General features: G+C 42.7%; 1 protein-coding gene across 2 annotated transcripts; it reads left to right on the forward strand.

Annotated features, from left to right (window-relative positions):
- Positions 1–5,523: 5,523 nt before the first annotated feature.
- Positions 5,524–18,562, forward strand: TRMT10A (tRNA methyltransferase 10A). Of its 2 annotated transcripts, XR_014269143.1 has the most exons (8): positions 5,524–5,825; positions 6,840–7,002; positions 9,234–9,305; positions 10,866–10,940; positions 11,822–11,971; positions 13,145–13,250; positions 16,829–17,157; positions 18,513–18,562. XR_014269143.1 is itself a non-coding variant. In XM_082482719.1 (7 exons), exons 1-7 carry the CDS (start codon positions 5,602–5,604, stop codon positions 16,993–16,995), a joined length of 957 nt encoding a protein of 318 aa, XP_082338845.1. In that variant the 5' UTR covers positions 5,524–5,601; the 3' UTR covers positions 16,996–18,051. The 2 variants fall into 2 exon arrangements, 1 of the variants encoding a protein (XP_082338845.1); XM_082482719.1 differs by lacking the exon at positions 18,513–18,562 and having other exon boundaries at positions 16,829–18,051.
- Positions 18,563–19,437: the final 875 nt, after the last annotated feature.

Here is a 19,437-nt window from a genome sequence, read left to right on the forward strand (position 1 = left end):
AAATAAATCCTCTTTCTTTCAGCAGCCCCAGCACCATCATTGCAGTGGCAGAGGTTAGAGACTGCAAGGATGAGATAAACTTGCCATTCTGTGCCACCTCAGTGAATGCCTGCTTGGCTAGGTCTGGGAGCAGGGCAAACCAAGCCCTCTTTTTCAGCTCTATTTTCCCCTTTTCTCACTCACATTTCACCATCTCCCCTGATAAGCCCCCTAGCTGACTAACTCATGCACTTCCCTGCTTCCTCTGAGCATAAATCCCAGGCCATCTTGCGCTAAGCCTCATGGCCACAGGGCTTGATAAAGGACCCACTGTCCTTCAGGTGATGGTGGGGCAGTAGGTTGCACCCCTCCACCACATTCCTCTGCACCCCCTGGGTGTCACAGCCTGTGAAGGGGGCACCTTCTCCTCCAGCATACAAAGCCTCCCTGGCTCCATAGGGAAGGAGGATCTGATCCTGCTTGTAGAGAAGGCACACTCATGAGCCATCACCACGCTCCTTCGCTCCACTTCCAGAGCTTGCTTTAACAAGACTGTGAGCTACAAACACCCCAACTGAACCAGTGCTGCCCCTGGCTGCGTTTAGCTGCTCCCAATGGTACATTTCTGCCACCAGCTCCTCTATTAGTAAGGAATTGTAAGGTGAGAACAGCCTTCAACTTGGGTGGTATCAATGCCTCTGTTGCCTTGCAGTAAAAAGAAGCTGAGCACTGTGGATGTCAAACGTCGCCCAGCAGTGGGAAACAACAGGTCCATGCCAATGCCTCTCTCTCACGCTCATCTCTCTGCACCTTGTGGAATTCTCCCCAGAGCTCTTTGTGTATTGTGTGTGCATGCACGTCGCGGGGAGGAGATTAGTAGGAAACCCTGGGGACTGCTACTGCTGCTCCCCAGTTTGTTGTTATTTATGCTGCTTCCCCAGTGCAGGCTGTGACATGCTCCTGAATTCAAGGGACTGAGGCAGAGGACTCCAGCTGATCCTTTTGCTGCATTTGATAAAGGAGGACCTTGCCAGGCTTTCTGTGCTTTTTTTTTTTAAAAAAAAAAAAAAGAAAGGACACTCTGTGCAAAACCAACTCTGGCTAGAGCAAGACCATAGGTACAGATCCTGATTTGGAAATGCACCACTCACACTTCACTCGTGGGGAGGAGTTGATGTTGGTCTGAAACCTGGAGAAGAGAAATTGTCCTCTTCTTATGATCTGGGGACAGAGGAAATGTATTTCTTCCTTGAAATTATGTTACTTAAAAAAGGCCTCCCTTAGACACTAGAATATCCTCAGATCTCCTGCTGAGTAAATCAGTGTATCTCTTTGGACACCAGTATAGTAGTGCCAATTATAGAACTAAGGATGTAGCCATGATGTAGAGAAATAGTGTACATATATTTCCATGTGCGTATACATATATACATCTATATACATACCCATAATGCATACTTGGTATATTCTTTGAATGTCTTAAAAACAGGAGGCCTGAGCCTCACCTCAGTTAGGCCCAGAGTAAATCAGCAGTGATTTCCTTGAAGTCAAATTACACCAATGAAAGAAGTGTTGTGCCCACCAAAGTCCATTACACGCAGAGGTTGCAGGATCAGCCCCTAATGTACGCTTCAGGCCATGCTGGCATATGTACTGGGGTCAAAGTATTACTGTTGGTGCACATTTTCCAGAGTCCAAACTGTAAGTCTCATATCTTTATATGACCTAATAAAACTAATGAGATTTCCTCACATCTTCTGAGGTCAATGAAATGTTTTTGTCTTCACAAGCTGCAGTGTGAAGATCTTGGTTTTCAACTCAAACTTTCAGCTATGTGCATTGAAGTACCCAAGTCCATCTTTGCCCTTCAGCTGGTGCCTGTGCGCCCCAGGGTGCACCTGCTGTTTGGGTGAATAAGACACCCCCCGTTTCTGCTGCAGGGTACAGGGGGAAGGAGACACACAGCCAAGCCACTGGCTAAAGGTGAGTTGTGCGTGTCACTTGCATCCTAAGCCTCGCCTCAAGAGTGCTGCAATCAGACCTGGCCCACAGGAAGTGATGTCTGTGTCCACGCCTGAGCCTCCACTGAGTACATTTTTTCCTCTCTCCATACTCTGCCTCATGACCAGCAGTGCTGTTTGTACAGAATGCTTCAATATGCAGTTTTCAGCTATGGGGCATCGAGTTTGTTCTTTTGCTGGGGGGAACTCACCATTTGAATGAGCATCTTGAAAAGTCATGTTCTGGCTCTATCAAAATAATGACATTCAGTTAGACAGTTCTTTCTGAAGATTTGCAACTGCTCAGGCCTTCATTTTGCTTTGTCACCACTTGGCACTTGGCAGACTTCAGAAAACATTGCGTTACCCTGTGTCGGTGTTTGAGGACGTAGGGATCTGGATTAGCAATAGTGACGCTTTGGAAAGAGCAATACGAGAAAAACAGATTTATAAATCAAAATACGTAAGCAGTTTCTTCATTCTAAGAAAAAGCAGACCAGAATATTATGTGAATTTGTTAAATGCCTTTTTGCTTTTTTTAAAAAAGCAAGAAAGCAAATGGGCTTCTATCAGTAACTGACCTGCAGCTTTTTAATGACCAAAGGAAAATGAAGGATTCTTCATAAGGACGGTGGTGCATCTGGACTTTTGTGATGCTGGTGTGTAAAGCTAGATATTAATAGTAACACAAGTGAGGTTTTAAATAGATGCTAGCAAAAGCAAATCTAAGTCTAGCTATTTTTAAAGTAATGCAGGGAATAGGAACCACAAATGAAATCAAGTATTACAGCAAATATTAAACACCAACAGCAGTTAAAGGTCAGTGTCTTACAATAGTGACAGCATACAGTTTTGTGACTTTAACATAGCCATAATAAATCTGAAACCAGCACTAAAACTGAAAGAGTGTGTATATCTGGAACCAATGAAACTTGAGATAAATATTGATGCAGATGAAAAGGGTATTACGGTAGCATATACACATTTGCTAACTCCATGTGCCTCGTTAACCAGGGGCGAACAGATAGCTACATATTTAGGCTGCCCAAAATGTATTTTTCTCATATAATATAATCCCAGTCTCCAGAACTGACTCCTGTACCAGGGCAGCATTTGTTCATGAAGTTATCTGAAGGTCAAAGAATATCACCCTTTGTTGAGTATTGACACTACAGTTTAAAAAGCTAATTGGCAGTGGCCTTTAAAAATATGAAGCATGAAGGCGTGCACCCCTTTTTAAGGGGTAGAGGGAACACAGCATTGCTGGGGGATCTTTGGAGCTAGAAATCTGCTCTGAGGAATGTCACCACTTAAAAATACTTCACTGTCCCCTGTGTGAACTCACCAGTGTCATCAAAACCATCAGATAAAAATAAGGTTTTCTTACTTTTCACTCATCTTAATCCCGTGGAGCCACCACAGCCGTACAGTAGGGGCTGATTTCGAAGCAAAGTGCTCACTTGCGTACCTGCCTGCAAGGTCAGGCCCTAAAGGCTCCTAAGGCCTGGCCAGGCATTCACGTCCAGCCCCACTCGCTCTGCTGCCATGGCAGGGCCAGCGGCAACAGCCCCCTGACGCCCAACCTCGGCTTGTCACAGCGCCTGCCATAAGCAACGATGCAAAAAACGAGAAACCCACCCAAACCATGACTGATCTTCAAGTGCGTTCGTTACAGTAGTAATTTTTGGGGTCTGTTTTTTGGTTGGTTGGGGTTTGTTTTATTTTTTTTGTTTGTTTTGGTTTGGTTTTTTTTGACTGGAAGCTGCTCCAGGAGAAACCAGAGCTACCTCAAAACACAGCAATCGGTTTACACCCCCGCTGCCCAGCGGGGCCAGGCCGATAGCCGCCTCCCTGCGCAACCGCCACGGACGCCTCCCGCCCGGCTACCGGCCTCTCCTTGAGCAGGGGAGGTGCTATGACGACGTCGCGCGATATTTGCGTGTCGCGGCGCCCTCCCTCAACGCCGGGGCAGTGTTTGTTAAGCGCCGCGTGACCGCCGCCCGTTGCTCGCCGGGATTTGAAGTCATGGCGAGTGGGGAGGTGCGCGCGCGGGGGGTGGGGTGTTCCTTCTCCTCCCCCTCCCGTCCCTTCGCTACACCCGGCCCGGCGCGTGGGGCGGCTTGTGGGTACGTTGCAACATCTCCCCCCAGCCCCGCCGTGTCCGTTACTCGTTGGTGTACGGTTGGGGCGGGAGGAGCGCTGGGGTTCGGGCTCGGCTTTCCTCAGAGGGAAGAGAGGGGAAAATGGCCGGCTCCGAACGGCCTGGGAAGCGTCAGCCCCCCCCCCCTCCCCACGCCGGGCTGTCGCTGCCTTGGGCGGGGGTGGGTGGGTAGGGTGTCACGGCCTCCCCCGGGCCCTTGTGGGCGGGGGTGGCCGGTCAGGTTGAGTTATGAGGTACTTCGGCGTGTGAGCAGAAATAACGCGTCTGTGTTTCTTTCTCTCTTTCTCTCTCTCTATATATAGCGTGTGTATACGTAGATACGTGTATATACATAGATGGGTATAGATGATTATGCGCCTATATATAGGCACGGAGATGTATGTATAGAACTCGGTATCTGCGGGGGCGCTGCGGTGGTTGCAGCCGCACCTGTGCCACGCGGGGCCGCGCCGTTGTGGCACCCACGGGCGACCTCGGCTCCCCGGGCCTTGTGCCTTAACGCCTTCGGATAGGGAAACCGGGATGGCTAAGTGAAAACGCCTCTGGTTTTCTCGTGTTTTGTGTGTTTTCCGGCTCTTCTCTTCCGGAAGAAGCCAGGGGATTGGTTGGTTTGTTTTGTCTGTGTGTTGGTTCTGTAGATGCAGTGTTCTCCGTTGAAGTAGTTATCTTTGGAAAACTGTGCTGCTGTTGGGCATACAGGAGCTACAAGTGTGAAAAAAATAATATTTGCCATTGAAAAGGAGAGGGTATGATTGTAATTGATTTGAATGCAGAACGTTTTGCTGAGTAACCGTTTAGTTTATTCATCCTCTTACTTGCTATGTATTGTCCACTGACAGTGGCCAGTGTCAGTGGTTGGCCATTGGCTTTGGTTCTCAGAAAAAATAATAAATTATTTTGAAGGGGTGCAGGTCGTTCACACGTTTTTTTCCGCCCAAAATGGCTTTAGTCTCTTTAAAATTACATTTCTGTAACGTGCTACCGTAGTTATGTCACAGGATACCTCTATAGTTCTTTCTGTTTGTGTATTTGAGAATAGTTTGTGTACACGTAATAGTACTGCTAATGTTTTTTTCTTTTATGTTTAACCCAGTATGACTGACTACTTTTATGCACTTGTGTTTTCACAAAGTTTTTAATTGGAAACTGTTGAATAGCTACAGATGTAGCAGGCAGAGTTTTAGACATGATCTGTATATAGGCTATGATCTCTCTAGTACTTTATATGTTACTGTTTTCAGAGACACTAACCTAGCTTTAAACAAAATCAGGCCATCTATTATTTATTATTTTTTTCTTTATTCAAGTTTATAGTAGGTGTAGAGAAATATTTGTTCTCATTGAACTTCTTGTTAGTAATATACTACTGTTTTGTTTCTTACAGAACTGGTGAGGGAAAAGCTCGCTTTTAATGAAATACTTGTTGCATGTTGAGAAGTCAGTAAACCTGGCCAAAAGCTAATGTCATCAAAAACACCAAGAGAAAGTCCAGAGGTGCCAACGGAAAATACCATGTCCCCTGAAGTTCCTGATGTGGAAGGAGAGGTGAAGTCAAGTGACAATCCAGTAGAGAGACAGGAGGCAGGCTCAGACAAGGAAGAAGAATGCCTTGAGCTCATGTCCAAGAGGCAAAGGAAGAAACTATTGAAGCAGAAACAGTGGGAAGAACAGAAAGATCTACGGAGGTATGGTTTGCAAAATTGCTTTCCTAGGATCGTGTGTAGTAGTTAGCGCTAATAATAATGATGTTTCAGCAGAATATGCGTGTAGATTGCTTTAGTAAATCAAGGCGGTTGAACCAGTTTTCTCCCATGGCAGGTTTAAAGCAGTACTCACAGGTTACTCCGTCAGCATATGAAGAAGCTATAAAGGTAAGCATCCTCTCTTCATACTAGAAGTGCTCCTCAACTTGAAGAGGATATCAGGAGGGATTCAAACTTGCATGTTTTTGGCTTGTCTGAAGGGAGAATAACATGTGGCCGTATTCTTTCTGAATGGGCTGCTCTCTCTTTCCCTGGTGCTCTCAGACTTGGTGAATCTTACAAAAAAAAGTGGATAAAAAAGTTTTCTTTTGAAACATGAAATGCTGTGCTACAAGATATGTTGACTTGCAGTCTGGTAAAATAGCTTTGGTAGGTGGTGACCTTCTGTATTATTCTGTTGTTGAGAGAAAGCATATCTGCAAATGGGCTGATTATGGTTTATCCTTGTCTTGCTGAATGCAAAGTCTTCCTTACCGAGACAGTGACTGTCTTTGAAAATTGATCTCCCAACTGCCTGCTCCTATTGGAGGATGGGGGAAGAAACAGTTACTTTAGAAAACTTTTTGAAAAACTGTTCAGTGGAACAGGAGGTGAAATGCCTCCCATATTACAATTCTGATACTGCGATTTGGGCAATCTTTTTGGTTGTTTCTGTTATGAGACCTGACTCAAAGCACCCTTAAACTCATCAGACTCCCACTATTGACTTAATTGAATTTATGCCAGATGTCTGTCTTTGTAGGTATATACAGAACTTCACAGAGGCAGGGTATGTGTTTCACGGTGGTATCAGCCTACTACAAATGGATAAGTTTAAACTACCACAGTCATGGGACAACCACCTTGTTCATAGAAGTATGCAATTACGGGCATAACATGTACCTCAGCAGATATGGCAGGGCTTTTTGAAGTTTTTTTTTGTTGTTGTTTATTTAGGCAGAAACGGAAAGAAAAACGCCAGAAGAGAAAACTAGAACGTCAGTCAAAATTGGACTCCAATAATGAAGGGAATGACAGAAAGCGAATGCGAAGGGAAGTTGTTCCTAGTACACTTCGCCTTATTGTGGACTGCAGCTTTGATGACTTGATGGTTCTAAAGGTAAGAGAAACTTACCCATCACAGATAAATGTTGAAAGGTTCTCTAGTGACAGCGTTGATGGAATGTCAGAGCACAAAAACTTGATAGTTTTGGAGATGCTGACTGGGCATTTCCTGCTAGGCTTCGCCCTTCATAAACACGTTGCTTCCTTGTTCAGGCAAAGCCTCTGTTAGGGCTGATATAAACCAGGTGTTTCTGCAGGTGTTTAGGAAGGGTGAAGCATGGTAACTGAAGATGATTGGGACCTTTAGCAGTGGGCTTAATTAGACGCTTTCTCTAGTGTCTGTAAAAACTTGCATTGCAATATTGCAGCAATAAAGTCTAGTTTACTTGAAATCCTTTGGAGATAACAAAACATCCTAAAAGCTCTACATGAATCAAAGCAATATAATGATGTTTCATTTTAAAATGGGAATCAGTTATATTTACAAAACACTGCTTTTGAGGAGCTGAGAATAAAGCTATGTAGTGTACCTTACAAAAACCATAATTGGTTAAAAATTAGGTCTGCTGCATTTTAAGTAGTACTAGTTAACTGTTGTCCAAATTATCAGGTCAAAATGCCGGAGCCAGCCACTAAATTATTTGCATTGTTCTAGTGTTCTTCAGCTTAAATTTTTTTTTTTTTAAGCTGAAGAACAATATTGTCACAGTGATAAGTCTGCTTGATTCCTCAGATTCATTTTGAGCATGTTATTACATATAATTAAATCCTCGTGATTTTTGTTTGTTTTGTTTGTTTCCTAGAATAATGCAAATCAATCATAGAATCATTTAGGTTGGAAAAGACCCTTAAGATCAAGTCCAGCCATTAATGTAGCACTGCCAAGTCCACCACTAAACCATGTCCCTAAGTGCCACATCTACGCATATTTTAAATACTCGCAGGGACAGTACCTCAACCACTTTCCTGGGCAGCCTGCTCCAATGCTTGACAGCCCTTTTGGTGAAGAATTTCTTCCTAATATACAATCTAAACCTCTCCTGGTGCAACATGAGGCCATTTCCTCTTGTCCTGTCCCTTGAGGCTGGGGAAAAGAGGCTGACACCCAGTTTGCTACGACCTCCTTTCAGGTAGCGGTAGAGAGCGATAAGGTCTCCCGTGAGCCTCCTTTTCTCCAGGATAAACACCCCCAGTTCCTTCAGCTGCTCCTCATCAGGATTGTGCTCTAGACCCTTCACCAGCTTCATTGCACTTCTCTGAACATGCTCCAGTACCTCAATATCCCTCCTGTAGGGAGGGGCCCAAAACTGAACACAGCATTTGAGTGCTTAGTACAGGGCACTGAAATAACTTCCCTAGTCCTGCCGGCCGCACTGTTTCTGATATAAGCCAGGATGCTACTGGCCTTCTTGGCCTCCTGGGCACACTGCTGGCTCATATTCAGCCAGCTGTTGGCCAACAGCCCCAGGTCCATTTCTGCTGAGCGGCTTTCTAGCCACTCTTCCCCAAGCCTGTAGCGCTGCATGGGGTTGCTGTGACCCAAGTGCAGGACCCGGCACTTGGCCTTGTTGAACCTCATACCATTGGCCTTGGCCCATTAATCCAGCCTGTCCAGATCCCTCCAAAGAGCCATCCTACCCTTGAGCAGATCAACACTCCTGCCCAACTTGATGTTGTCTGCAAACTTACTGAGGGTGCACTCAATCACCATGTCTCGATCATTGATAAAGATATAAACAGAACTGGTCCCAATACTGAGCCCTGGGGAATGCTTCCTGTGACTGGCTGCTAACTGGATTTAACTCCAGTCACCACAACTCTGTGGGCCCAGCCACCCAGCCAGTTTTCAACCCAGAGAAGAGTACACCCATCCAAGCCACAAGTAGCTGTGGGAAATTGTGTGAAAGGCTTTACTGAAGTCTAGGTAGACAACATCTACAGCCTTTCCCTCATCACCTAAGCGGGTCACCTTATTGTAGAAGGAGATCAGGTTAGTCAAGCAAGGACCTGCCTTTCCTAAACCCATGCTGACTGGGTTTATGAATGAAGCATATGTGTAAAGGTGTCTAAATGCACTTTTGTAGAAGATGCATGTGTTTCCTTGGCAGCATGATCCCTTCATAATAGCTGTTTTTTTTCTCAGGGTCTAATGTCCACACTCTCTCAGTAGTCACTTTTGCCAGTTAAAAGCTTCCTTTTTCTTTAGCTTCTGAGTGACTCATGGTAAAGCATTTTGTGGTGGTCTGTCTGAAGGACTATGTAAAAAAAAAATTGTATTGTATACAGGATGTTAAGAAGCTTCACAAGCAAATTCAGAGATGTTATGCAGAAAACCGCAAAGCGTTTCATCCTGTGCAGGTATGTTTAAGCAAGCTAAGCACTGACTGTATTGCCACATACAAAAACATATGAGAAAGGCAGCTGTGGCCCAAGTGGTGAGAACTGTATTAGAAAAGAAATATTTAAGCTGTCTCTTTTTAATAAGAAAATTACTTCTATTGTAATAGATTAATTTTCAACCCACATGTTATAAAAATCTCTCTATATATGAAAAAGTATGTGCATGCAGATGAAGAGTGACAGATACTAGCATGCCACTAAAATACAGAATCACAGAATTATCAGAGTTGGAAGGGACCACTAGAGATCATCTAGTCCAACTCCCCTGCTAAAGCAGGATTGCCTAGAGCACGTTACTCAGGACTGCATCCAGGCGGGTCTTGAAAATCTCCAGGGAAGGGGACACCACAACCTCCCTGGGCAGCCTGTTCCAGTGCTCTGTCACCCTCACCGTAAAGAAGTTTTTCCGTGTATTTGAACGGAACTTCCTGTGTTCTAACTTGTGCCCATTGCCCCTTGTCCTGTCACTTGGAACCACTGAAAAGAGCCTGGCTCCATCCTCCTTCAACCCACCCTTTAGATACTTGTATGCCATAATAAGGTCTCCCCTCAGCCTTCTCTTCTCCAGGCTAAAGAGTCCCAGCTCTCTCAGCCTTTCCTCATAAGGCAGATACTCCAAGCCCTTAATCATCTTAGTTGCCCTTTGCTGGACTCGCTCCAGCAGTTCCCTGTCCCTCTTGAACTGGGGAGCCCCAAACTGGACACAGTATTCCAGTTGTGGCCTCACCAGTGCAGAGTAGAGGGGGAGAATGACCTCCCTCGACCTACCGCCCACAGTCTTCCCTATGCAGCCCAGGATTCCATTGGCCTTTTTGGCGACAAGGGCACATTGCTGGGCCATGGATAATTTACTGTCTACCACAACCGCCAGATCCTTCTCCTCCGAGCTACTTCCCAGCAGGTCCGCCCCTAACCTGTACTGGTGCCTAGCATTCTTCCTCCCCAGGTGCAGGACCTTGCACTTGCTTTTGTTGAACCTCATTAGGTTCTTCTCTGCCCAGCTCTCCAGCCTGTCCAGGTCACACTGGATGGCAGCACGGCCCTCTGGGGTGTCAGCCACCCCACCCAGTTTGGTATCGTCAGCAAACTTGCTGAGGATACACTCTGTCCCCTCATCCAGGTCATTAATGAATATATTAAACAAAATTGGACCAAGTATTGACCCCTGGGGGACACCACTGGTTACAGGCCTCCAACTAGACTCTGTGCCGCTGATCACAACCCTCTGAGTTCTGTCCCGCAGCCAACTCTCAATCCACCTCACTGTCTGTGATACTGTTGATACTCAATTTTATCTGTGACGGACTTAAAAAAAAAAAAAAAAAAAAAAGGGACTGTAAGTGCATATTTGTCTTTTAAATGTGTTACTGACTATGAATATGGTCTTAGTACCTCTTTCAGCTAAAAAATAATTAAGAGTTTTAGATAATAGTTAAGTGTAGAAAAAGTCTTGTACAGAGAGGAAACAGATTGGCATATTAACATTTCAATATTTTGTACTTCTTGTTCTTTTCAAAGTTTTTCTTGACCAGCCATGGTGGACAGTTGAAGAGCAACATGAATGAAAATGACAAAGGATGGGTGAACTGGAAGGTGAATAATTGAATATTTCTGTAAAAAGATACAAAGATAGCGTATTAGAAATAGTGTGGCTCTTTATGTTTTTAATTAATTTAACTTAAATAAGCCAAAGACTTCTTGTCTTGAATCTACGTTTGATTTTTCCTTGAAAAACTCCCACACGTTTGTCCATTTTATTGAACAGACTCCATTCTCTGATAGACTAAGCAAGGCTACTTGATTTAGGCAGTTCTGACAGTCGTCTGTCTTGACAGTGCTCTATTTTTCTTGGGGGGAAAATAAGACTTCAAAGTCATGATGCAATTCTCTTGTGTGCACCTTCACTTCCATTGTGCTGCTTCTTAACACTGAAGTGTTCTTCAGAGAAGTAGCTTGTCTCATGGTCAAATTCATGTTGGTTTTCCTTGCGACTCCCTGTTAAATTCCAGCAACTTCAAACGAAGAGCACTTTGTGTAAATAAAAAGATACTTTCGGCATGTCTTGTGCGATAGCTGCTTTGCAAAAGCATAGCATAAACCTCTCTTAGGAAACAAGTAATGTTAACTAAGCATTTACTTCTGGTTTCACATTTTTAGAAAGGTGGACTTAAATTATTTTGATCCCTATGAGAAATATGGTAACATTTGAAGGTAATCACAAGACTTAAGGATTTGTAAATTTCTTCTAGGTTTCAGAAGATTTCCTGATGATTTTTACAAGTCAGTGCTGTAGGGACTGTGGATTATTTATGCAGAAATCAATCTACAATGTGCTACGTACTTAAACATGAATGGGGGATGTGGAATGACAGTATACTATTGGATTTATTTTTGCTGGTTCCATCTTGGGTCTGTAAAGCTTGCCCAGCAATTCATCAGTTTAATCTAAGTCCTTTTAACTACCTTTTTTTGAGGATATCCAAATTAGAACAGAGCACTATAGTGAGCTAATAAAGAAAGAAGACCTGGTATATCTTACCTCAGATTCCCCGGACATTCTCAGTGAGCTTGATGAGAAGAAAGCCTACGTGATTGGAGGACTGGTGGATCACAATCACCACAAGGTAAATTATGGGTCCATTTCTTTACAGCTCTTTTTCTTTTTTTTTTTTTTTTTTTTTGGCACCTTATTTGACATGAATGCTGTTCATGTGTAAACTAACCAAAATAAATAACAAGAAAATGTCTTCAAAACAGACTTAAAAAAAAAAAAAATTGAAGAAATGGGGAAGAAAAACTCGTGGGCGTAGCAGTGGCTTGTGCTCCAGAGTGCAGACATGCTAAGCTTTTTAGGATTTTATCTCTTCATTTTAAATATAGGAATGGAATGAATAACACTGCTCAGCTTACTGGGGGCCGTATTTTCAGACAGAAGGGTTTGGTTTCTGTTCATGCACTTGTGTGTGTGTGCGCGTGCGTGCTTGTATGTGCACGTGCCCAAATATAGGTGAAGAACAGTGCTTGAATCTTGGATGTCCTTTTTTAATAAGTTTGCTTGTCAGGAGAACTTAGCTAAGTAACACACATGCCTCAGGGATCTGGTTCCATACCTGTATGTGGGATTGTGCTGTGTGGATCTGGAATGTCACAGAGAATTCAGCTGGGAAATCAAAGCACTGTTACTGCTTTTCTTCAAAGATGCTCCTATGTAATTTCTGGTGACATGTTTAATATTTCAATGTGATGCTGAAAAAAGGGATGGATCTTAAACCTTACCAAATGATACTTGAGCAGTTAGTCCACAGTTAAAGACTAGGAAGGAGCTAAAGCAGATCCTTTGTATAGTCATTATGGTATAAAGTATTTACACAGTTTTAAAGGGTACTTTTTGCCTGTCTTGGGCACAGGAGTTGCCAGTTTCAAAAAAGCAAACAAAATTTCTTTTCCCTTTACTTTTCCTCTCAAAAAATAGCCAGTTACTGTGCTCTGAGTAACTTTGCACTTAAGCATAAACTCGCCTTTAAAACAGGCTATGGCTGACATGTTCTAGAGCTGCAGCTGCATGAAGAAGTTTTATTTATGATCCTCTTGGATATATTCAAAGTAGTAAGTTTTCCAAAGGTAGCCCTTGAAGCAGGTACTGTCTAACCAGGGTAAGTTTCTTATTGTAAATACCTTCTAAAGCAAGATCATGGCAGCACTGGCAAAACTCTTGTCAGAAAATTATACCTACAATAATCTGTATGGGCTGATCTGAAATGATTCTTAGTCCAGTTGTTTTATTGTCTTTCCCACAGGGAATTACTTACAGAAAAGCTGTAGAGCAGGGAATTGGTCATGCACAGCTCCCGCTTGGAAACTTTGTCAAGATGAACAGTCGGAAAGTGTTAGCTGTCAATCATGGTGAGTTTTAAATCACAAAATAATGACATTACTATAGAATATGCCCAAGATATTCAGAATTTGAACCCTCAAAATGTGCACTGTAGTGCAGATACCTAAATCTTATTTTGTTGATATTTCTTGAATCTAGTTGCCTTTGGAATACAGTAATTGCCCTGACCTTTAAATATTTTTAGATATGGTTAAATATAAAGGATGGTGTCTTAGCCACTTAGAAGTGCACCTCCTATTCTGTTGAATTGTCCCATGAGTAATTTTGGTATTCTTACCATCCTGGCCTTGTTTCCAGGTTTTATGTATAAGTGAGTAAAATGTTGGAAACTATCCCGTGTATCTTATCCCAGGGGAGGATAAATGTATGGGATGTTTTCACCTCTTTGGACAGCTTTCTTCAGCAGTAACTGCTTAGGTACCTGTAGACTTGCCTTGTTTGGTATCAGCAGTGCTCCATCTGCTGAGCTTTCATAACTGTATTTTTAGCTGGTTTCCTGGTTCTGATTGAAGTATACAATTGCTAAACCAAGTCTTGAATACCACTTCTTTTAAACTTTCAGTTCTATTATTAGATTATCTTTTAGTGTCATTAAAGAAAAATACATGCAAAATGGAGCCTACCCAGACCCTTATGGAAATTTTTGACCTGGTGTCCAAGTTTTTATTTTGCCCCACTTGAGGTTCTTTTGTTTTATCTTACCTTGCTTTATTTCAATTTTATTTTATTATGTGACACATTGCTCAGTGATAACTTTATTTTCTGAAAATGCCATTGATTGATGCCATTGATTTGCGTGATAGTAAGATTACTTAAACATGGAGGAGAATATAGTATAATACAAGAATGAAAAGTTATCAAACTCCATGTACATGTAAGATTTTACATGTTTTAACTTTAAATGTTCCTTTATATAGACGAGAATAGACTTTGTGTTATTCATCAAAAGTTATGATAGCTGTAGCTTTCTACTGGAGTGTTTGTGCAAAAATCTTATACTGACCTCTAGTGTTAACATTTCTGGAGGCTGTCTTCCACGTTTGAGCACTGAGTATAAATTGGATCACTTACATTGAGGTTTTCGTTTATCTTCTGTATGGTCTTGTGCATGTTTCTTGTACCAGACTTTTAAGCACCCGATTTTACTACAATTTAGTTGGCAAGATTTCATTTTGCATGAAGTTGTCCTCCCTTGCCCTTTAAAAACACTTTCAAATTGCAGCTGAAAGGCTCTTAACACACAGACCCATTTTAAGATAAAGATTATACTATAGCAGCATTTTGCTTAAGGTTTTTGGGCAGGAAAATATACATACCACCACCACCACCAAAAATGGCGGTACCTTTAGCAGATGTAGTCAAGGCTCTGGTATATATTGTAACCCTAATAGCTTACAACCTAAATCCAAAAAGACAGCTTTCAAGGGAGGTGCTACTCGGCATGAGTAAAGGGGACAGAATCAAGCTGCCTCTCGGGTCTCGATTTGTGGAGGTGAAAAGGAGATTTGCACTGAGGTTTTTATATTTTGGTATGAGGACATCCACCTCACTGCTTTGTGTAACTGTGTAATTGCTCACCCTTTCTGTTTTGATTCGGTCGTTCCGGCGTCTGGGTTTGCACCATGGGTAAAGAAGTTGAAGCTAGCGCAGTGCAGGGCTCACAAGATGAGACTATCAAACTACTTTTGATAGGTGGGAATTTGGAAAGTCCTGTAGAAGAAGAAACTGTGAACTGCCTTGTCAGACTTTGAAGAGTTTTAATTAAGTGGACCCCCTGGTGGTGGGAGATAGGCATCGTTGTTAACAGAGGAATTTGCTTGGTGCATTTTACTTACTTGTAAACTTTCTCACTTGGGATCGAGTCTCCATATATTTCCACAGGCAGTTCAGTGCCTGCATTACCATGTTAAAATGGCACGTAGAATGCATGTATGTGTGAAGTATTCGGTGCTAGAAAACTGACAAGGTGTAAGATGGGGATTATTTTTTTGACTCAATCTGGAATTTTTAAACTTGGAAGATTTGAGATCTGTGTAAAATACTGTATGCAAAACAACTGTAAATGTAGCTGAGAGATTTTGTTTCCTTCTGTTCAGGTTTGTATCCCAAGGCTAATACTTTGTAGTGTGTGTCACAGGACCATATTACTCCATTCCAGTCTGCAAGGATGTCTACCAACCTTTCGCACTGCCTTTTTCTGTCCTTGCATAATGTTTTTGTTGATATTGCAGCCCATCATAGAAATCTCTGGTCTCCTGTGGAAGCCATCCTTTTTCTATCAGTTCTGTATTTGCTATGCAGATAAAGGAAGTTCCAAAGCAAAGGAGAAGAAATGTGCTCCTCACACTTTTCTTGTCTCTTAAGCCACTGTTTTTGCCACAAATGCTTTCTGCAGTAGCTTACAGTGATACTAGTACAGTCCGTTGAGAGCTCATACCTTCATAGTACATTTCAGGTGAATAACCTGCTTAGTGAAATGGCCAGCTCTTCACTGTCAGTGTCTCGGAGACTGTCTGAGTCAGAGAGAGCCGGCTGTCCAGTAAACCTGGATCCAGGAAACCTCTCATAAATGTGACACTTTTCTGTAACTTGACTCTCAGTGAGTATGAGATCCATGCTGCTCCTCCATTTCTGAATGCCTGCCTAACTCTGCATAAGGTTTTTGGTTTTTTTTTCCCCTCCACAGCTCCTTTGATCCTTTCTCATATGCTGTCACTTGGTATTGAGAATGCTTGTACTGGCTGCATTCTTTGAAGTCAACATTCTCTGGTGGTGTTAGCACTATTCCTGTAGCCTTAAGCTTGAAGAGCCACCCCTCTGTCCCAGATCTGTCATCCAAGTCTGGCTTACTCACCAGCCATAGGGCTTCCTCCTGCCTTCCCTGCTGCTGCTGAGCTGCCATCTGTGTTGAGAGGTTTTTAGGATGGCCTGGGATTTTTCTAAACAAAAGTTTGCCAATTAATTTTGTATATAATGCAATTTTGAGCTCTTGTCAATCAGGGGAAGTTTTGGGAACTGAAACGGGAGTAGTAGGAGGGTGACTGTATGGTTAGTACAATAGAAACAGCAAGAAGGGGTCACAGAATTGGAGAAGAATAAGGATTTTTGGGATAAGTTCAGATGGAAATGAAAGAGAAAGCTAATTATAGGAGGTTTTAGGAAGATTTTGTGCCCTCCGTATGTTAGGGAGGGGATAAAGTCATTGTTAAAGTGCATCCACAGCAGTATTCCTATCAAACATGGGAAAGCATTAGTGCCTGTAGAGAAGCCATTGGTGAGACCTGAAGTACTGGGGTGACATTTCTCTCTGACCCTCAGAGAAATTAATTCAAACTGGAGCTGCTGCAGAAACCCACTGTTGTAGTAACTGTTTTACAACTGGAGGCTCAAAGTGTGCTTGGCTTTAGACTGCAGCAGTAGCAGAATTGCCTTGTCTGCTCCTGCCTGTACTTCATCAGCCTTACTCTGAAGATGCCACAACCGAATTCATGTAAACCTCTGTAAAGATGGATTTGGGGGGGTTGTTCCTGTGAGCAATTCGCTTATCTCCCTGTAAAAGAGCTGATGGTCTGTCTTGATGTTGCAGTGTTTGAGATCATCCTTGCATACCTGGAGAAGAGAGACTGGAAGGAGGCCTTTTTCAGTGTCTTGCCACAGCGGAAAGGGGCTGTTGCTTTGGGAGAAGCCAATGATTTGTCCAAACATGCTCTGTCTAGAAAACAAGATGAAGACAATGCCTCGGACAGCAACTAGACTTCAGAAGGAGAAGATGGGAAAGATGAGACATGCAGTTCATGGAATAAAACTGGGATATGAAGTAGTTACGCTTCAAAGACCATCTGCTGCCCTTGTACTGAATTGTCTCAATGCTTGGTAGTTCCATACATGCTCCAGAGCTGTTTCTGGACATGAAGGGTAAAGATAAATGCAGGTTTCTTTTTACCCTGAAACTTCAATATTAATAGCTTTTTTTTAAAAAAAATAAATTAATGGCAAATGCAGTATTTATTTTGTTTCCCAAGGAAGCTATTTCATTATTTCATTTTTTTTTTAATATTGCCAAGTTGGGTGTATTACCCAAGAGCAGTAGTAGTTACTGTGTTACTGTATGCATTCTTTTCCATTTCTGCTCTGATTTTCTTGAAAGCAGTGAATGACAAGCGTTCCTGTGACCTCAAAACCCGTACCACTAGTGCCTGTTGCAAAGTGTGCATGAACACTAAAAACAAACAGAAAAATTCTCCTTTTCCTCAGCTTCTCAATAGGCAATCACAAGCAACTGAACTGCCTTTCTCAGCTGAGCCACTGCAACTTTTATACCATATTTAGTTAGCTGGGCTCAGTAGATGAAAGATGAGTGTGGGGTTAAGTCAGTGCTTTGTACTTCAGTTTGAGTGGGATGGACGTCTGCCCAAGTGCAAATTGTGTGACTTGGTTGGTACGTGGTGCACATTGAGATGAGACAATCACTTTGGATTACTTCTTGACCTTCTCGGCAAAATTTATCACATGGTCTCAGAACAAGACCAGGAGACAAGAACTTTTTCTTACAAATATCTCAGTTCCAGTATACCTGTTTAATCATATGATCCTGTATGTATTATATTGTCTGTCAAAAATTCTAAACACAATCAAATTCCAAAATATATCAGCAGAAAAGTTCATGAGGGATAAAAGAATAAGATGGCATAAGAATATAGAAATAGATTTTACTTTTTTTTTTAGGAAGTTCTTTATATGGGGTGCCTAGTTTTGCCTGCCTACCAGTAGAGAATAAAAATTCTAAATACCTGTATCTCCTGATTTAAAAAGTAAAAATATATATCTCCTGATATGGGTTGTAGTGGACTGATTGAATAATTGAAATGAAAATGGCTAATTTGTGTAACATCATGATTGCGTTTCTATTTCTCAGCCAACTTTTATAACTTTCATTCCAAAAGGATAACTTTAATTGGAAGACTAGATTTCCAAAGCCTTGTGGGTTTTTTTAACTGTGTAATACTTATCGTAAAATATTCTAAAAGCAGTGATAACACAAATGATTGGACATTTGACAGAACAATGTTCCCAGCCAGCACAGTCATTTTAATAGTTGAAAATAAAATCGTGCCCAAAATGCAGGATTCAGAAATACTTAAAGGCTTCCCATTTCCTTACAAAGAATGCTTACAACAGTTTAATTTAGAGTAGTAGTCTTATATATGACTGTGTTAAGGGGCTCTCGAGGAAAAACTGTAACCCAGGTCATGTATTGCTTTTTTCACCAGTTCTCAGTCTGTGCCTGGAAAGCGTGTAAGTGGTGGGGTAGTGGTGAGAATGGTCTCACTACCTGAGAGAGCCGCAGCGCTGTAGAAGACCTCCTTCTCAGCAGGCGACCAGGTCGGCAGCACCTTTTTGCCAGCTGCAGCAGCTAACGTTCACCCTGTAGCGGGGATTCACGTCTTTCCTCATGGAGGAGTCTTCAGCTGAGCAAGCAGCAGCCCGGTGTGTCCGCTCTGCCAAGCAGCTGTGGCCACTCAGGGCTGGTGATGTGGGGAAGGCTCTAGAACCTCTCCTGTTCCTTGTGCCAGCAGGGAGCTGCATGCCACAGTGGCAGCAGCACACCCCTGTCTTTTGCCTGTCATTAGCAGAGGGAAAAGCTTGAGTGCCTTTATGGTTTTAGCACTCTTCCTCTTTAACATGGCAACAGTATTGATGACCAGAAATAACCCATTTCAGAAGAGAATTCATATTTGCATGGGGACAGAGAAAAAAAGGCTGTGCACAGTACTATAAAATCGCCTGACCTTGGGGTTCATGTGTTCAAGAAAATTCACACTTTTGGACAAGATTTTAGGAATGATTTTTTCTCGAGTGCTAGATATGTGCGGTGTTAGGTAGTTTCCCCAAGTGAAATTGTCATCATCAGGTAGGGTTAATGGGGTGAAATGAGTAAGTCTCAAAATTCCTTTTCAGGCATGGACCAGTAGGGATCTTCAATGGTGTCATGCGATTGCTCTTTGCATTGAGTACCAAGAAGAAAATCTTGAAATCGACATTGCAGTGTGGCTGCTGGTTATGGCTGGAGATGTCTGCAGAAGGTGCTTTGCCCAGAAAAATAAGATTCCTGCTACCCTGAAGTTGCAACTGCAGTCCACTTTTCAGGTCTCCCTCGAAACACTGCAAGTTGATAAGCGTTGTTCTGTAGACGCA

This window comes from Vanellus vanellus, assembly GCF_965231255.1.
Source record: "Vanellus vanellus genome assembly, chromosome: 4".
Classification (NCBI taxonomy): Eukaryota; Metazoa; Chordata; class Aves; order Charadriiformes; family Charadriidae; genus Vanellus; species Vanellus vanellus.